Below are 19,067 nucleotides of genomic sequence, written 5' to 3' on the forward strand. Positions count from 1 at the left end.
CGGAGGGTTGGTTGTTCTAGTCCCCCCCCCCGGGGGCGTGTACTGTTTTTTTCTGCCTTAAAAGTCTCATTAATATTTTTTAACGAAATTAATTAATATTTTAGCTCCGGCAGCCTCCGTTGCGCAATCGGCTTGCGCGTTCGGCTGTTAACCGAAAGGTTGGTGTTTCGAGCCCACCCATGGGAACGTAGTGATTTTTATGCCTTAAAACTTTCATTAATATTGTAAAGAATCACTAATGTATTCGCTCTGAATACGCAGCTCGAATCAGGAAGTACTCAGCATTACAGACACCATTTATTGAAAGACTAGCCCAATAAAACATAAAGACTATTTACAAACTTGAAATGAACCAACATAAATTCTCGAAACCTTCTTAGAGGTGTTAATATCTTAATCACATCACCTTTTAAAAATCGGAAATGTAGCTCAAAACTCTGAATGAATTACCTCCGCTCGCTCAACATTGGAATTCTATGAAAAACAAAATTAAAACTCTCCGCCGTTGCCAAATAGCGATAGCAAAACTTTCGGCGGCTTAAAAAAGTGAGATATCAAAAGATGGAGGCGTAGCTCAACATCCTCCCACCTAAGTTAATGTTTATTAACTTAAAGTTCTACACATGATTGTTCTCTCAGCAAGGTCACAAACAAAGTCTTTGAGGTATTCTAACAGTACGTCCGGATCTAGTTTTTCTAGACTCAGAGATGTTATCATCAGGGACAACAGTCTCAGGAGCCGGATTTCTCGCGAATTGTCCTGATTTCTGCACAATGGGATCAGAAGAAGAAATCTCTAAAGGGTAAAGTCTTTGCACGGGCCTTAATATCTGTCCATGAGCTGTTTGAAGTTTAACCAGTCTAACAACTTCTTCTTTGCTCGGTATAACTTCAATAACTTTGCCAAGAGGCCAGTTAATACGCTTCATGTTGTCACTTCCAACTAAAACGATATCACCCACGGATATGTTCAGTTTACTTTTATGCTTGCTTCTTTGTATTAATGCTCCTAAGTATCCTGCTCTAAATCTTTGTCTCAAATCCCTTTGTACATTTTGACGGTATTTAATACGTTTATTAAGACTTTGATGGTCGAGAGCATCAATGTCAGGAACACCAGAGGTTTTAATGTCTTGCAGAAACAAATTAGGACTGAGAGAAAGCAGTTCAGCATCATCCCCAGGCATATACGTCAATGGTCGAGAGTTGATTGTAGATTCACAATCACAAAGCACTGTGATCATTTCTTCATAGGTTAAAGAAGAGCGGACTAAAACTCTCCTCGGTAGCTTCTTCAGAACACCTATCATTCTCTCCCAAAAACCTCCCCACCAAGCAGCGGAGGGAGGGTTGAATTTCCACTGAATAGGAAGGAGAGCAGTGCTAGTGACAATTTTATCCCAGTCCAAATTTCTCAATAAATTTGAAGCTCCTACGAAGTTTGTGCCATTGTCACAGTAAATTAGATTACAACGGCCTCGACGTGAGATAAATCTTCGCAGGGACAACAAAAACGCTTTGGTTGAGAGAGCAGTTACCAACTCAAAGTGTACCGCCCTGTACACCGCACAAGTGAAGATACAAACCCATGATTTTTGATTGTCCTTCAGGTACAAAGGACCAGCTAAATCTATTCCACAAATTTCAAATACTGCAGCATCTCGTATCCTATTCTCGGGAAGGGGAGCTGTAACAGTATCAAGATGGTTTGAAGAGAATCTTTTGCACACAATGCACTTAAACACAACAGATCTCACTGTTTTCCTCCCATTAAGTACCCAAAAACGTTCTCTTAGAATATTAAGCAACATTTGAGTACCTGCATGTGCATTTTTTACGTGGTAATAGAATATTAACCGTTTTACAACTTCATGCTCTGATGGAAGAATTGCTAGCATTCTAAACTCCTCGGTGTCATCTCGAAAAACAAGTTTGGTTTTCAGTCGAATAATATCGTGTTCATCCTTGAAAACTTTTAGGGTCTTCAATTTTTCGTCGTTTTCATTAACGAAACACTCTTTTTGAATCATTCCTATTATTTTCTCTTCAGATTTCATAATTTCTTCTTGATCAAGATTACCATGTTTTCTGTTCTGTTTCAAAGAACGGCAATTGAAAACAAACCGAAGGAGCCAGGCCACGAGATTTACAATCTGGTTATATTTAGAAAAATAGCGATAGTACAAATCTGTCGAAGTGGCAGTGGAAATCAAGTAGTTTGATGATACCACACTCTTCTTTTTCTCTTGGATAACTTCGTTCTCATTAAACTCAATACTACCAGAAGGCCATTCTTCACACGGCAAATATAACCAACTAGGTCCTTCGTGCCATTTCGATCTCAGCAAATATAAAGCTGTACACCCTCTACTCGGTAAGTCCCCTGGGTTTAGTGATCCAGGTACGTGGAGCCATGATTTCACATCGGTTAACTCTCTGATTTCTTTTACTCTGTTGTGAACGAAGATGCCCCATGATTCTTCTTTAGTGATCCACGCTAAAACAGTGGACGAGTCAGTCCAGAAATAAACTTTGTTGCATTCTACTTCAGCCAGAATAGTTACGGAAAGTCGAGCTGAAATTGTGGCAGCAAGTAACTCTAATCTTGCAATTGTAATTTCTCCTTTTCCAGTTGGCGCAGCTCTACTTCTTGCCTGAAGTAATTGGACTTTCACAGAGGCACAGGTTTCTATTCTTATGTAGGCGACTGCAGCATAAGCATTTTTGCTTGCATCGCAAAAGAAATGAATTGAACAGTTCTGAATGTTACTCTTAGCGCCAAAATATCTTGGGAAACGCAGAGAATCAAGATTACGACTATCCGTCACCCATTTCAAAAATTCTTTTCTAGTGTCGGAATCAACTTCATCATCCCAATTCAAGTTAGTTTTCCATGTCTTTTGAAGTAACAATTTAGGTGATAGACTAAAAGGACATGTCACTCCTATAGGATCAAACAATCGATGCGCTGCGGACAAAATAGTTCTTTTCGTTACTTTTTCAAAGCACAACTCTTTCAGACGGGCTGTATTTACACGCAACGTGTCAGATTTTTTGTCCCAAATCATACCGAGCACGTTGGAATCAACGGGCTCTGTAACATTAGGATCATTATGCTCCCACCCTCTAAATATGAATTTTCTCTCAGACATTATCTCAGTTGACACTCTTACAAAAATATCAAGCTCCTTTTCATTTTCAACACTATTAACACAATTGTCTACGTAAAAACTGTTTAAGAGTTTTTCAACAACAGACTTTGGAAACGAACTTTCACCTTTTTCAATTTCACTCAAAATGTATTTCAAATGATGCTGAAGACAAAAACTCAGTAGGAAAGGGCTGCTTGAAACTCCAAAAACTACACGGCAATGCCTCCGCACCTTCAATTCACCATCACTCGTAACCCAAAGAAACCTAAGAAAATTTCTGTCTGCAGGTGAAATTCCGATTTGCGGAAATGCTTTGAGAATATTAGATATTACGCCTATCTTCTCTTTTCGGAAACGTGTTAAAATATTTGGAATCAACTCGATAAGATTTTGTCCTTTCTCCAGATAATCGTTAAGACTAGGCAAGTCTCTTGTTTTGGCAGACGCGTCAAACACCGGTCTGATTTTGGTAGAAGAGTTCTCTTTGACAACTGCTCTGTGGGGAAGGTAAAGTGATGGAACTTGTTCATCATCTTTTACCTCTTCTATGATGCCTTCTTTCAGCCATTCATTTAAAACTGTTTCATAGACTGCATACAAGGACTCTGATTTAAGACGCTTAATTGTACTCTTCAGTCTTTTTAAAGCTAATTCGTAGTAGTCTGGCAGCAATGCATGATTTTCTAACCACGGAAGGTGCACTACAAAACGATTATCCTGTACTGAAACAGTGTCCAAAAAATGCTGCTTAGCTACTTCTTGCAGTTTCATTTGAGTTTTCTTCGTAGAAGGATCTGTAATACCAAGCGTATCAAGTGTCCACAAATCTGTGATAGTATCTGCTCTTGATAGCATTGAAGTCACTACTAATGATACATTCTTACTCTCGGAATTTTGCGGCACTCGACCCATTACCGTCCATCCCAATTTAGTCTCAATTGCAGCGAGACCACACGGCAACAGTTTGTGATGACTTGTCATAAGCTTTCCTGCGACATCGATTATAGCTCAGCAAGCCTCTGTGCCGCTATTAGGGCTCGACCGATGGCATTTTTTGGCCGATGGGCCGATGCCGATTGTTGGCCGATTGTTCAAGGATGGCCGATGGCCGATGGCCGATAGTTTTCCTCCAAATGGCCGATTGCCGATGGCCGATGGCCGATGCCGTTGGCAGATGGCAAAAAAAAAAAAAATCAAACAGAAATAAATTAATAAAATTATCAGGGATTTAAAGGATCTTTGATTCATTCACTTTATTTCCTTTCTATGAATAAGGAATTGCAATCACAAAAAAAAAAAAAAATCATATTTTGGCCTAAATTTCTGTTTTACGATCACCCAATTTAATCTTCACAAGATTTTTCGGCACATCTGTATATGCATATGTACTTAAGAATATATAGATGACCGAAATATCCATTTTGTATGTCTCCTCAGTTAATTATCGCAAATTCTCGTGTGATCTCTTCATGTGCGTAAACTTGTGTCACTCAAAAACGTTATGAAATAGTAAGTTGAAAACTCATACGTACGTAGTATAATCTAAAGTTCGAGGACAAGTTGTATAAAACCTTACCCTGAATAGTTCACATTACCGAAGCACATCTATCTACAAAATAGTCGCCTCGAACGACTATGCACTTCTGCCAACGTTCGTATAGCTTTTAGAAGCACTCCTGAAAGACATTTTTCGCAACCTCCTGTAAGGCATCTTGCGCTGCTGCTTTAACTTCATAGTGGGGAAGAAGGCGACTTTCATGTCGAGGATGCACGGTTCGATTGGTCAATACTCTGATACGACAAACAAATAACGTTTCGTCGGACTCAGCTCCGTGTGACTTTTACCGGTTCTCAGCAAAAAAACATTTGCATGGACGCCACTTTCTTCCGTCAGGAGAAGATAAAGCTGCATTATAGAAGGCTCATCGAAAAATGGCTTCCAGGAGTGCTTCCAAAAGTTATATGAACACTGGCAGAAGTACATCGTCCCTCAAGGTAACCTTTTGAAGGTGGATGTGCTTCGGTAATGTGAACTATTCTGGGTAAGGTTTTATACAGCTTGTCCCCGAACTTTTGGATCGTACTTCGTACAATCTTTATACTTTATAGGGTGTAGCTATGCTTCTCCTTTTTTACTGCTGTATGATGAAAGAGAAAGAACAACAGCTAAAAAAAAAAGAAAAAAAAGGAAGAAAAACAAAGAGATTGTTTAATAACCAATTGATTTGTTTGTTTGTTTTTTAATTGAATATTTACTAAGATTTCAGTAATATTGTACTGATGTATGGATTTAGGTACATTAAACATAGTTAAAAAATATTAAATTATGTTGATTAATCATTAAAAAAAATAAGAATAAAACTATGAAACCGTTAACAAATTACGCAATTAAAGTGGAAAGATTGCACGTAGACATTTTTTACTCATCAAATTAAACAAAAAAAGTAACAGATAAAGTTCAATATTTAATCATAATAGGAATATTTTTATACTTATTTAAAATTTATGAATAGAAAAGTTTGCATTTTTCATAAAAGCCATAACGGTGACATAAATTTTGCTGAAAAAAATAGCCATGAAAAGAGCGATGTTTTTAAAACGCAGCTACAATAAACAAACTCAATATTTACACCAAGTTAATAACTGAATACATATACTACTTGATCTGATGTTTGCACACATAATATTGAAAATGTGATTGTTTAATCTTTTATGAAGCTTTACAAATAAGTTCAAATTAAATTTTTGAACTTAACAATAGTTTTCTGAAATTTAAAAAATTGCATAAAAGAAAATCCTTGAAACTTTTCCATAAAAAACGAAAATAACTTATTCATTGATTTTATACAAATACATAAAAATAGTTACTTACAACAAAAAAAAAATCGATCGCTATTAATGATGCAAAAAAGATGGCGCATTACGAAATATAGGTGAAACAAGTATGAGAAATATGCAAAATGACATTTCTTGACTAAAATAAATAATTGCTTAATATTTAAGAAATGCTTGAAACCTCGAGAGAGGGTTAGGGAAGGGGTCACTCTCTGGTTTTGGAGTAATTCACACATCGGCTCCAACCTCGACCTAAATTTTTTAGTAAAGAACCGCTAAAACCAACGCCTCTGAAGAGTTTCTGAATCTATTTCAGCACTTCCGAAGAAAAAATTAAATAGTCCCTTCGATTTCCGAATTATGTCACCATTCAAAACGTGTTTAAACAATTTCTTACATTAATGCTCTAAATTCCTTGTAAACAATAGATTAAGTTTTTTTTTAAAAATCTCTAATTTTATGAATGGTGTTAGTTTTAAACAACTCAGAAGTACAACTAGAGTTTAATTTCAGAAATTGAGGGAGTAGAAGGAGCACGCAAGTGTTCTCGGAAATTCAAAAAATAAGACTTCAAAATAATCATAAACATTGAACGGAAAAACCCTTTCAAAACTTGCACCCGAGTTTGTTTTGACGTGCAGTGGCGGATTTAAAATATAGCAAATGTTGCAATTGCGCGAGAGGCCAAATAACCATAGGGGCACCGTAGGAGTTACAAAACTGCTTATGATAAATGTTTTACAACTTGTGTGATAGAGAAATAGGGCCCCATAATGTATTTCGACGGGCCTCAAACTTGTAACTCCGCCGAAGCGATACAGAAAAGACTGCATTACTGTGATTCATATTACAAATATCGAAAAATTAAAAATTACCGTCGGCTCAAAGGGAATCTAAAAAAATGACTCAAAAACCGGTTTTGCCATCTCATATTTGTTTCCATAGTCTCCAATTCGGCAATATATCACCAAATGATCGTCAGTCTGAGACGCTTTATTAGTTTTGCATTGAAATAAGTAATTAATAGCCACAAAAAATGAATAAAGAGGCTTTTCAGAATACCCGATCGAAAACAAAAAGGGAAGTGCACAACTGGAACGTACGCACACAACCCACATGCGAAAATTTATCCTTCTACAGCTTAGCAATTTTGAGTTATGACTTATGAGAGATACATACGTACATCCAGCTGCAAAAAACAAAGCAATAATTAACTTGTTTGGTACCTGAATGCAGTATTAAAAACTCTTTCAAAGGGGACTAAAATAGAAAGTCATACTAAAATTTAAGTAAATAATTTTATATGAAAAAAATAACTCCCTATACTTTGCATTAAAAAGTAAAACATCAAAGGGCTTTTTTTTTCCGAAAACATCGGCCAATTCCATCGGCTTTTCGATGTTTTTTAAGGCCGATGGGCCGATGTTTCCTGCAAGTTAGCATCGGCCGCCGATGCCTATGCTGATGGATAAATTGTTGAACCATCGGCTCCGATGCATCGGCCAGGCCGATGCATCGGTCAAGTCCTAGCCGCTATCGGCAAGCGCGTTTGGCAGTTAACCGTAAAGTTGGAGGTTCGAGTCCACCCGGGGCGTGTATTGTTTTTATATGCATTAAAACCTTCATTTATATTTTTTAAGGAACCAAATTAGGATTTGACTCCGCAAGCCTCCGTGGCGCAATCGGCTAGCGCGTTCGGCTGTTAACCGAAAGGTTGGTGGTTCGAGCCCACCTGGGGTCGTATAGTTTTTTTTATGCCTTAAAACTTTCATTAATATTTTTTATGGAACTAAATTAATATTTCATCTATACAAGCCTCCGTGGCGCAATCGACTAGAGCGTTTGGCTGTTAACAGAAAGGTTGGTGGTTCGAGCTCACCCGAAGGCGTGTAATGTTTTTTTTTTAACTTAAAACTTTCATTTTTTTATGGAACCAAATTAGGACTTTGACTTCGCAAGCCTCCTTGACGCAATTGGCTAGCGCGGTCGGCTGTTAACCGAAAGAATGGTGGTTCGACTCCACCCGGAGGCGTGTATTCTTTTTTTATGCCTTAAACATTTCATTAATATTTTTTATGGAACTAAATTAATATTTCAGCTTTGCAAGCCTCCGTGGCGCAATCGGCTAGCACGTTCGGCTGTTAACCGAAAGGTTGATGGTTCGAGCCCACCTGGGGGCTTGTATTATTTTTTTCTGATTCAAAACTTTCATTAATATTTTTTACGGACCAAATTAGGATTATAGCTCCGAAAGCCTCTGTGCCGCTATCGGCAAACGCGTTTGGCAGTTAACCGTAAAGTTGGAGGTTCGAGTCCACCCGGGGCGTGTATTGTTTTTATATGCATTAAAACCTTCATTTATATTTTTTAAGGAACCAAATTAGGAGTTTGGATCCGCAAGCCTCCGTTGCGCAATCGGATAGAGCGATCGGCTGTTAACCGAAGGGTTGGTGGTTCGAGCCCACCCGAGGGAGTGCATGTTTTTTTATGACCTAAAAACTTTCATTAATGTTTTTAGGTGAGCAAATAAGGTTTTTTGCTCCGCAAGCCTCCGTGGCGCAATCGGCAAGCGCGTTTGGCAGTTAACCGTAAGGTTGGTGGTTCGAGCCCACCCGGGGGCGTGTAATGTTTTTTTTATGCCTTAAAACTTTCTTTAATATTTTTTATGGAACTAAATTAATATTTCAGCTTTGCAAGCCTCCGTGGCGCAATCGGCTAGCGCGTTCGGCTCTTAACCGAAAGGTTGGTGATTTGAGCCCACCCGGGGGTGTGTAATGTTTTTTTTTTGCTTTAAAATTTTCATTTTTTTAAGGAACCAAATTAGGAGTTTGACTTCGCAAAGCCTCCTTGACGCAATTAGCTAGCGCGGTCGGCTGTTAACCGAAAGGTTGGTGGTTGGAGCCCACCTGGGGGTGTGTAATGCTTTTTTCTGCCTTAAAACTCTCATTATTATTTTTTAAGGAAATTAATTAATATTTTAGCTTCGCAAGTCTCCGTGGCGCAATCGGCTACCGCGTTCGGCTGTTAACCGAAAGGTTGGTGGTTCGAGCCCACCCGAAGGCGTGTAATGTTTTTTTTTTTTTTTTTTTTGCCTTAAAACTTTCATTGACATTTTTTAAGGAACCAAATTAAGGCTTTAGCTTCGGAAACCTCCATTGCGCAATCGGCTAGCGCGTTCGGCTGTTAACTGAAAGGTTTGTGTTTCGAACCCACCCGAGGGCTTGTATTGTTTTTTTATGACTTAAAACTTTCATTAATATTTTTTACGGAACAAATTAGGATTATAGCTCCGCAAGCCTCTCTGCCGCTATCGACAAGCGCGTTTGGCAGTTAACAGTAAAGTTGGAGGTTCGAGTCCACCCGGGTGCGTATAGTGTTTTTTATGCCTTAAAACTTTCATTAATATTTTTTATGGAACTAAATTAATGTTTTAGCTTTACAAGCCTCCGTGGTACAATCGGCTAGAGCGTTCGGCTGTTAACCGAAAGGTTGGTGGTTCGAGGCCACACTGGGGCGTGTGATGTATTTTTATGTCTTAAACATTTCATTAATATTTTTATGGAACTAAATTAATATTACAGCTTTGCACGCCCCGGGGCGCAATCGACTAGCGCGTTCGGCTGTTAACCGAAAGGTTGATGGTTCGAGCCCACCCGGGGGCGTGTAATGTTTTTTTATGCCTTAAAACTTTCATTAATATTTTTTATGGAACTAAATTAATATTATAGCCTTGCATGCTTTAGTGACGCAATCGGCAGTTAAACGAAAGGTTGGTGGTTCGATCCCACCCGGGGACGAGTAATGTTTTTTTTTTCTTTTTTTTTTTGGGTTAAAACTTTCAATTTTAAGGAACCAAATTAGGACTTTTACTTCGTAAGCCTCCTTGACGCAATAGGCTATCGCGGTCGGCGATAAACCGAAAGTTGGTGGTTCGAGCCCACACGGGGGCGTGTAGTGTTTTTTTATTCCTTAAAAACCTTCATTAATATTTTTTAATGAACCAAATTAGGATTTCAGCTGTGCAAGCCTCCGTGGCCCAATCGACTAGCGCGTTCGGCTGGTAACTGAAAGGTTGGTGGTTCGAACCCACCCGGAGGCGTGTATTTTTTTTTATACCTTAAAACTTTAATTACTATTTTTTATGGAACTAAATTAATATTATAGCTTTGCATGCCTTAGTGGCTCAATCGGCAGTTAATCGGAAGGTTGGTGGATCGAGCCCAACCGGGGGCGAGTATATATATATATATATTTTTTTTTTTGCCTTAAAACTTTCACTTTTAAGGAACAAAATTAGGACTTTTACTTCGTGCCTTAAAACTTTCATTAATATTTTTTATGGAACTAAATTAATATTCCAGCTGTGCAAGCCTCCGTGGCGCAACCGGCTAGAGCGTTCCGCTGTTAATCGAAAGGTTGTTGTTTCGAGACCACACGAGGGCCTGTAGTGTTTTTTTATGCCTTAAAACTTTCATTAATATTTTTTATGGAACTAAATTAATATATCAGCTTTGCGAGCCTCCGTGGCGCAATCGGCCAGCGCGTTCGGTTGTTAACCGAAAGGTTGGTGGTTCGAGCCCACCCGAAGGCGTGTAATTTTTTTTTTTTTTTTGCCTTAAAACTGTCATTGACATTTTTTAACGAACCAAATGAAGGCTTTAGCTTCGGAAGCCTCCATTGCGCAATCGGCTAGCGCGTTCGGCTGTTAACCGAAAGGTTTGTGTTTCGAACCCACCCGAGGGCTTGTATTGTTTTTTTATGACTTAAAACTTTCATTGATATTTTTTACGGAACAAATTAGGATTACAGCTCCGCAAGCCTCTGTGCCGCTATCGGCAAGCGCGTTTGGCAGTTAACCGTAAAGTTGGAGGTTCGAGTCCACCCGGGGCGTGTATTGTTTTTATATGCCTTAAAACCTTCATTTATATTTTTTAAGGAACCAAATTAGGATTTTGGCTCCGCAAGCCTCCGTGGCGCAATCGGCTAGCGCGTTCAGCTGTTAACCGAAAGGTTGGTGGTTTGAGCCCACCTGGGGGGCGTATAGTGTTTTTTATGCATTAAAACTTTCATTAATATTTTTTATGGAACTAAATTAATATTTCATCTATACAAGCCTCCGTGGCGCAATCGGCTAGCGCGTTCGGCTGTTAACCGTAAGGTTGGTCTTTCGAGCCCACCCGGGGGCGTGTAGGGCTTTTTTATGCCTGAAATACTTCATTAATATTTTTTAAGGAATCAAATTAGGATTTTAGCTTCGGAAGCTTCCGTGGCGTAATCGGATAGCGCGTTCGGCTGTTAACTGAAAGGTTTGTGTTTCGAACCCACCCGAGGGCTTGTATTTTTTTTATGACTTAAAACTTTCATTAATATTTTTTACGGACCAAATTAGGATTATATCTCCGCAAGCGTCCGTGACGCAATCGGCCAGAGCGTTCGGCTGTTAACCGAAAGGTTGGTGGTTCGAGCCCACCCGGGGGCGTGTAATGTTTTTTTCTATCTTAAACATTTTATTAATATTTTTTATGTAACTTAATTAATGTTTCAGTTTTGCAAGCCTCCGGGGCGCAATCGGTTAGCGCGTTCGGCTATTAACCGAAAGGTTTGTGTTTCGAGTCCACCCGAGGGAGTGCATGTTTTTTTATGACCTAAAAACTTTCATTAATGTTTTTAGGTGAGCAAATAAGGTTTTTTGCTCCGCAAGCTTCCGTGGCGCAATCGGCAAGCGCGTTTGGCAGTTAACCGTAAGGTTGGTGGTTTGAGCCCACCCGGGGGCGTGTAATGTTTTTTTTAATGCCTTAAAACTTTCATTAATATTTTTTATGGAACTAAATTAATATTTCAGCTTTGCAAGCCTCCGTGGCGCAATCGCTAGCGCGTTCGGCTGTTAACCGAAAGGTTGGTGATTTGAGCCCAACCGGGGGTGTGTAATGTTTTTTTTTTTTTGCTTTAAAAATTTCATTTTTAAAAAAAACCAAATTAGGAGTTTGACTTCGCAAAGCCTCCTTGACGCAATTAGCTAGCGCGGTCGGCTGTTAACCGAAAGGTTGGTGGTTGGAGCCCACCTGGGGGTGTGTAATGTTTTTTTCTGCCTTAAAACTCTCATTATTATTTTTTAAGGAAATTAATTAATATTTTAGCTTCGCAAGTCTCCGTGGCGCAATCGGCTACCGCGTTCGGCTGTTAACCGAAAGGTTGGTGGTTCGAGCCCACCTGGGGGCGTATAGTGTTTTTTTATGCCTTGAAACTTTCATTAATATTTTTTATGGAACTAAATTAATATTTTAGCTTTGCAAGCCTCCGTGGCGCAATCGGCTAGCGCGTTCGGCTGTTAACCGAAAGGTTGGTGGTTCGAGCCCACACGGGGGCGTGTAATATTTTTTTATGCCTTAAAACTTTCATTAATATTTTTTAAGGAACCAAATTAAGGCTTTAGCTTCAGAAGCCTCCATTTCGAAATCGGCTAGCGCGTTCGGCTGTTAACCGAAAGGTTTGTGTTTCGAGTCTACCTGAGGGCGTGTATTGTTTTTTGTGACTTAAAACTTTCATTAATATTTTTTACGGAACAAATTAGGATTACAGCTCCGCAAGCCTCTGTGCCGCTATCGGCAAGCGCGTTTGTCAGTTAACCGTAAAGTTGGAGGTTCGAGTCCACCCGGGGCGTGTATTGTTTTTATATGCCTTAAAACCTTCATTTATATTTTTTAAGGAACCAAATTAGGATTTTGGCTCCGGAAGCTTCCGTGGCGTCTTCCGTGGCGTAATCGGATAGCGCGTTCGGCTGTTAACTGAAAGGTTTGTGTTTCGAACCCACCCGAGGGCTTGTATTTTTTTTTATGACTTAAAACTTTCATTAATATTTTTTACGGACCAAATTAGGATTATAGCTCCGCAAGCCTTCGTGACGCAATCGGCCAGAGCGTTCGGCTGTTAACCGAAAGGTTGGTGGTTCGAGCCCACCCGGGGGCGTGTAATGTTTTTTTCTATCTTAAACATTTTATTAATATTTTTTATGTAACTTAATTAATGTTTCAGCTTTGCAAGCCTCCGTGGCGCAATCGCTAGCGCGTTCGGCTGTTAACCGAAAGGTTGGTGATTTGAGCCCAACCGGGGGTGTGTAATGTTTTTTTTTTTTTTTTTTGCTTTAAAAATTTCATTTTTTAAAAAAACCAAATTAGGAGTTTGACTTCGCAAAGCCTCCTTGACGCAATTAGCTAGCGCGGTCGGCTGTTAACCGAAAGGTTGGTGGTTGGAGCCCACCTGGGGGTGTGTAATGTTTTTTTTTGCCTTAAAACTCTCATTATTATTTTTTAAGGAAATTAATTAATATTCTAGCTTCGCAAGTCTCCGTGGCGCAATCGGCTACCGCGTTCGGCTGTTAACCGAAAGGTTGGTGGTTCGAGCCCACCTGGGGGCGTATAGTGTTTTTTTATGCCTTGAAACTTTCATTAATATTTTTTATGGAACTAAATTAATATTTTAGTTTTGCAAGCCTCCGTGGCGCAATCGGCTAGCGCGTTCGGCTGTTAACCGAAAGGTTGGTGGTTTGAGCCCACCTGGGGGGCGTATAGTGTTTTTTTATGCCTTAAAACTTTCATTAATATTTTTTATGGAACTAAATTAATATTTCAGCTTTGCAAGCCTCCATTGCGAAATCGGCTAGCGCGTTCGGCTGTTAACCGAAAGGTTTGTGTTTCGAGTCTACCTGAGGGTGTGTATTGTTTTTTGTGACTTAAAACTTTCATTAATATTTTTTACGGAACAAATTAGGATTACAGCTCCGCAAGCCTCTGTGCCGCTATCGGCAAGCGCGTTTGGCAGTTAACCGTAAAGTTGGAGGTTCGAGTCCACCCGGGGCGTGTATTGTTTTTATATGCCTTAAAACCTTCATTTATATTTTTTAAGGAACCAAATTAGGATTTTGGCTCCGCAAGCCTCCGTGGCGCAATCGGCTAGCGCGTTCAGCTGTTAACCGAAAGGTTGGTGGTTTGAGCCCACCTGGGGGGCGTATAGTGTTTTTTTATGCCTTAAAACTTTCATTAATATTTTTTATGGAACTAAATTAATATTTCATCTATACAAGCCTCCGTGGCGCATTCGGCTAGCGCGTTCGGCTGTTAACCGTAAGGTTGGTCTTTCGAGCCCACCCGGGGGCGTGTAGGGTTTTTTTATGCCTCAAAACCTTCATTAATATTTTTTAAGAAATCAAATTAGGCTTTTAGCTCCGGAAGCTTCCGTGGCGTAATAGGATAGCGCGTTCGGCTGTTAACTGAAAGGTTTGTGTTTCGAACCCACCCGAGGGCTTGTATTTTTTTTATGACTTAAAACTTTCATTAATATTTTTTACGGACCAAATTAGGATTATAGCTCCGCAAGCTTCCGTGACGCAATCGGCCAGAGCGTTCGGCTGTTAATCGAAAGGTTGGTGGTTCGAGCCCACCCGGGGGCGTGTAATGTTTTTTTCTATCTTAAACATTTTATTAATATTTTTTATGTAACTTAATTAATATTTCAGTTTTGCAAGCCTCCGGGGCGCAATCGGCTAGCGCGTTCGGCTATTAACCGAAAGGTTTGTGTTTCGAATCCACCCGAGGGAGTGCATGTTTTTTTATGACCTAAAAACTTTCATTAATGTTTTTAGGTGAGCAAATAAGGTTTTTTGCTCCGCAAGCCTCCGTGGCGCAATCGGCAAGCGCGTTTGGCAGTTAACCGTAAGGTTGGTGGTTCGAGCCCACCCGGGGGCGTGTAATGTTTTTTTATGCCTTAAAACTTTCATTAATATTTTTTATGGAACTAAATTAATATTTCAGCTTTGCAAGCCTCCGTGGCGCAATCGGCTAGCGAGTTCGGCTGTTAACCGAAAGGTTGGTGATTTGAGCCCACCCGGGGGTGTGTAATGTTTTTTTTTTTTTTTTTTTTTTTTTTTGCTTTAAAAATTTCATTTTTTTAAGGAACCAAATTAGGAGTTTGACTTCGCAAAGCCTCCTTGACGCAATTAGCTAGCGCGGTCGGCTGTTAAACGAAAGGTTACTGGTTGGAGCCCACCTGGGGGTGTGTAATGTTTTTTCTGCCTTAAAACTCTCATTATTATTTTTTAAGGAAATTAATTAATATTTTAGCTTCGCAAGTCTCCGTGGCGCAATCGGCTACCGCGTTCGGCTGGTAACCGAAAGGTTGATGGTTCGAGCCCACCCGGGGGCGTGTAATGTTTTTTTATGCCTTAAAACTTTCATTAATATTTTTTATGGAACTAAATTTATATTATAGCTTTGCATGCCTTAGTGGCGCAATCGGCAGTTAAACGAAAGGTTGGTGGTTCGATCCCACCCGGGGACGATTTTTTTTTTCTTTTTTTTTTTGGCTTTAAACTTTCAATTTTAAGGAACCAAATTAGGACTTTTACTTCGTAAGCCTCCTGGACGCAATAGGCTATCGCGGTCGGCGACAAACCGAAAATTGGTGGTTCGAGCCCACACGGGGGCGTGTAGTGTTTTTTTATTCCTTAAAAACCTTCATTAATATTTTTTAATAAACCAAATTAGGATTTCAGCTGTGCAAGTCTCCGTGGCGCAGTCGGCTGGCGCGTTCGGCTGTTAACCGTAAGGTTGTTGGTTCAGGCGCGTGTAGTGTTTTTCTATGCCTTAAATTCTTCATTAATATTTTGTGAAGATCCAAATTAGGATTTTAACTACCCAAGCCTCCGTGGCCCAATCGACTAGCGCGTTCGGCTGTTAACCGAAAGGGTGGTGGTTCGAACCCACCCGGGGGCGTGTATTTTTTTTATACCTTAAAACTTTAATTACTATTTTTTATGGAACTAAATTAATATTATAGCTTTGCACGCCTTAGTGGCTCAATTGGCAGTTAATCGAAAGGTTGGTGGATCGAGCCCAACCGGGGGCGAGTATATTTTTTTTTGCCTTAAAACTTTCACTTTTAAGGAACAAAATTAGGACTTTTACTTCGTACCTTAAAACTTTCATTAATATTTTTTATGGAACTAAATTAATATTCCAGCTGTGCAAGCCTCCGTGGCGCAACCGGCTAGAGCGTTCCGCTGTTAATCGAAAGGGTGTTGTTTCGAGCCCACACGAGGGTCTGTAGTGTTTTTTTATGCCTTAAAACTTTCATTAATATTTTTTATGCAACTAAATTAATATATCAGCTTTGCGAGCCTCCGTGGCGCAATTGGCTAGCGCGTTCGGCTGTTAACCGAAAGGTTGGTGGTTCGAGCCCACCTGGGGGGCGTATAGTGTTTTTTTATGCCTTAAAACTTTCATTAATATTTTTTATGGAACTAAATTAATATTTCATCTATACAAGCCTCCGTGGCGTAATCGGCTAGCGCGTTCGGCTGTTAACCGTAAGGTTGGTCTTTCGAGCCCACCCGGGGGCGTGTAGGGCTTTTTTATGCCTGAAATACTTCATTAATATTTTTTAAGGAATCAAATTAGGATTTTAGCTCCGGAAGCTTCCCTGGCGTAATCGGATAGCGCGTTCGGCTGTTAGTTGAAAGGTTTGTGTTTCGAACCCACCCGAGGGCTTGTATTTTTTTTATGACTTAAAACTTTCATTAATATTTTTTACGGACCAAATTAGGATTATAGCTCCGCAAGCCTCCGTGACGCAATCGGCCAGAGCGTTCGGCTGTTAACCGAAAGGTTGGTGGTTCGAGCCCACCCGGGGGCGTGTAATGTTTTTTTCTATCTTAAACATTTTATTAATATTTTTTATGTAACTTAATTAATGTTTCAGTTTTGCAAGCCTCCGGGGCGCAATCGGCTAGCGCGTTCGGCTATTCACCGAAAGGTTTGTGTTTCGAGTCCACCCGAGGGAGTGCATGTTTTTTTATGACCTAAAAACTTTCATTAATGTTTTTAGGTGAGCAAATAAGGTTTTTTGCTCCGCAAGCCTCCGTGGCGCAATCGGCAAGCGCGTTTGACAGTTAACCGTAAGGTTGGTGGTTCGAGCCCACCCGGGGGCGTGTGATGTTTTTTTTTATGCCTTAAAACTTTCATTAATATTTTTTATGGAACTAAATTGATATTTCAGCTTTGCAAGCCTCCGTGGCGCAATCGCTAGCGCGTTCGGCTGTTAACCGAAAGGTTGGTGATTTGAGCCCACCCGGGGGTGTGTAATGTTTTTTTTTTTTTTTTGCTTTAAAAATTTCATTTTTTTAAGGAACCAAATTAGGAGTTTGACTTCGCAAAGCCTCCTTGACGCAATTAGCTAGCGCGGTCGGCTGTTAACCGAAAGGTTTGTGTTTCGAGTCTACCTGAGGGTGTGTATTGTTTTTTTGTGACTTAAAACTTTCATTAATATTTTTTACGGAACAAATTAGGATTACAGCTCCGCAAGCCTCTGTGCCGCTATCGGCAAGCGCGTTTGGCAGTTAACCGTAAAGTTGGAGGTTCGAGTCCACCCGGGGCGTGTATTGTTTTTATATGCCTTAAAACCTTCATTTATATTTTTTAAGGAACCAAATTAGGATTTTGGCTCCGCAAGCCTCCGTGGCGCAATCGGCTAGCGCGTTCAGCTGTTAACCGAAAGGTTGGTGGTTTGAGCCCACCTGGGGGGCGTATAGTGTTTTTTTATGCCTTAAAACTTTCATTAATATTTTTTATGGAACTAAATTAATATTTCATCTATACAAGCCTCCGTGGCGCAATCGGCTAGCGCGTTCGGCTGTTAACCGTAAGGTTGGTCTTTCGAGCCCACCCGGGGGCGTGTAGGGTTTTTTTATGCCTCAAAACCTTCATTAATATTTTTTAAGAAATCAAATTAGGCTTTTAGCTCCGGAAGCTTCCGTGGCGTAATAGGATAGCGCGTTCGGCTGTTAACTGAAAGGTTTGTGTTTCGAACCCACCCGAGGGCTTGTATTTTTTTTATGACTTAAAACTTTCATTAATATTTTTTACGGACCAAATTAGGATTATAGCTCCGCAAGCTTCCGTGACGCAATCGGCCAGAGCGTTCGGCTGTTAATCGAAAGGTTGGTGGTTCGAGCCCACCCGGGGGCGTGTAATGTTTTTTTCTATCTTAAACATTTTATTAATATTTTTTATGTAACTTAATTAATATTTCAGTTTTGCAACCCTCCGGGGCGCAATCGGCTAGCGCGTTCGGCTATTAACCGAAAGGTTTGTGTTTCGAATCCACCCGAGGGAGTGCATGTTTTTTTATGACCTAAAAACTTTCATTAATGTTTTTAGGTGAGCAAATAAGGTTTTTTGCTCCGCAAGCCTCCGTGGCGCAATCGGCAAGCGCGTTTGGCAGTTAACCGTAAGGTTGGTGGTTCGAGCCCACCCGGGGGCGTGTAATGTTTTTTTATGCCTTAAAACTTTCATTAATATTTTTTATGGAACTAAATTAATATTTCAGCTTTGCAAGCCTCCGTGGCGCAATCGGCTAGCGAGTTCGGCTGTTAACCGAAAGGTTGGTGATTTGAGCCCACCCGGGGGTGTGTAATGTTTTTTTTTTTTTTTTGCTTTAAAAATTTCATTTTTTTAAGGAACCAAATTAGGAGTTTGACTTCGCAAAGCCTCCTTGACGCAATTAGCTAGCGCGGTCGGCTGTTAAACGAAAGGTTACTGGTTGGAGCCCACCTGGGGGTGTGTAATGTTTTTTCTGCCTTAAAACTCTCATTATTATTTTTTAAGGAAATTAATTAATATTTTAGCTTCGCAAGTCTCCGTGGCGCAATCGGCTACCGCGTTCGGCTGGTAACCGAAAGGTTGATGGTTCGAGCCCACCCGGGGGCGTGTAATGTTTTTTTATGCCTTAAAACTTTCATTAATATTTTTTATGGAACTAAATTTATATTATAGCTTTGCATGCTTTAGTGGCGCAATCGGCAGTTAAACGAAAGGTTGGTGGTTCGATCCCACCCGGGGACGATTTTTTTTTTCTTTTTTTTTTTTTTGGCTTAAAACTTTCAATTTTAAGGAACCAAATTAGGACTTTTACTTCGTAAGCCTCCTGGACGCAATAGGCTATCGCGGTCGGCGACAAACCGAAAATTGGTGGTTCGAGCCCACACGGGGGCGTGTAGTGTTTTTTTATTCCTTAAAAACCTTCATTAAT

General features: G+C 40.1%; 1 protein-coding gene and 4 non-coding genes across 5 annotated transcripts; 4 read left to right on the forward strand and 1 right to left on the reverse strand.

Annotated features, from left to right (window-relative positions):
- Nucleotides 1-644: 644 nt before the first annotated feature.
- On the reverse strand, nucleotides 645-1,310 carry LOC129218883 (uncharacterized). Its single transcript, XM_054853203.1, has one exon. The coding sequence runs from the start codon at nucleotides 1,308-1,310 to the stop codon at nucleotides 645-647; it is 666 nt and encodes a 221-aa protein (XP_054709178.1).
- Nucleotides 1,311-10,012: 8,702 nt separating this feature from the next.
- Nucleotides 10,013-10,086, forward strand: Trnat-ggu (transfer RNA threonine (anticodon GGU)). Its single transcript has one exon. It is a non-coding gene; the product is annotated as a tRNA-Thr (tRNA).
- A 5,025-nt stretch (nucleotides 10,087-15,111) lies between these two features.
- On the forward strand, nucleotides 15,112-15,185 carry Trnat-ggu (transfer RNA threonine (anticodon GGU)). The gene has a single exon. It is a non-coding gene; the product is annotated as a tRNA-Thr (tRNA).
- A 972-nt stretch (nucleotides 15,186-16,157) lies between these two features.
- Trnan-guu (transfer RNA asparagine (anticodon GUU)) lies at nucleotides 16,158-16,232 on the forward strand. The gene has a single exon. It is a non-coding gene; the product is annotated as a tRNA-Asn (tRNA).
- Nucleotides 16,233-18,671: 2,439 nt separating this feature from the next.
- Trnat-ggu (transfer RNA threonine (anticodon GGU)) lies at nucleotides 18,672-18,745 on the forward strand. The gene has a single exon. It is a non-coding gene; the product is annotated as a tRNA-Thr (tRNA).
- Nucleotides 18,746-19,067: the final 322 nt, after the last annotated feature.

The sequence above is a fragment of the Uloborus diversus genome, chromosome 3 (genome assembly GCF_026930045.1).
Source record: "Uloborus diversus isolate 005 chromosome 3, Udiv.v.3.1, whole genome shotgun sequence".
NCBI lineage: Eukaryota > Metazoa > Arthropoda > Arachnida > Araneae > Uloboridae > Uloborus > Uloborus diversus.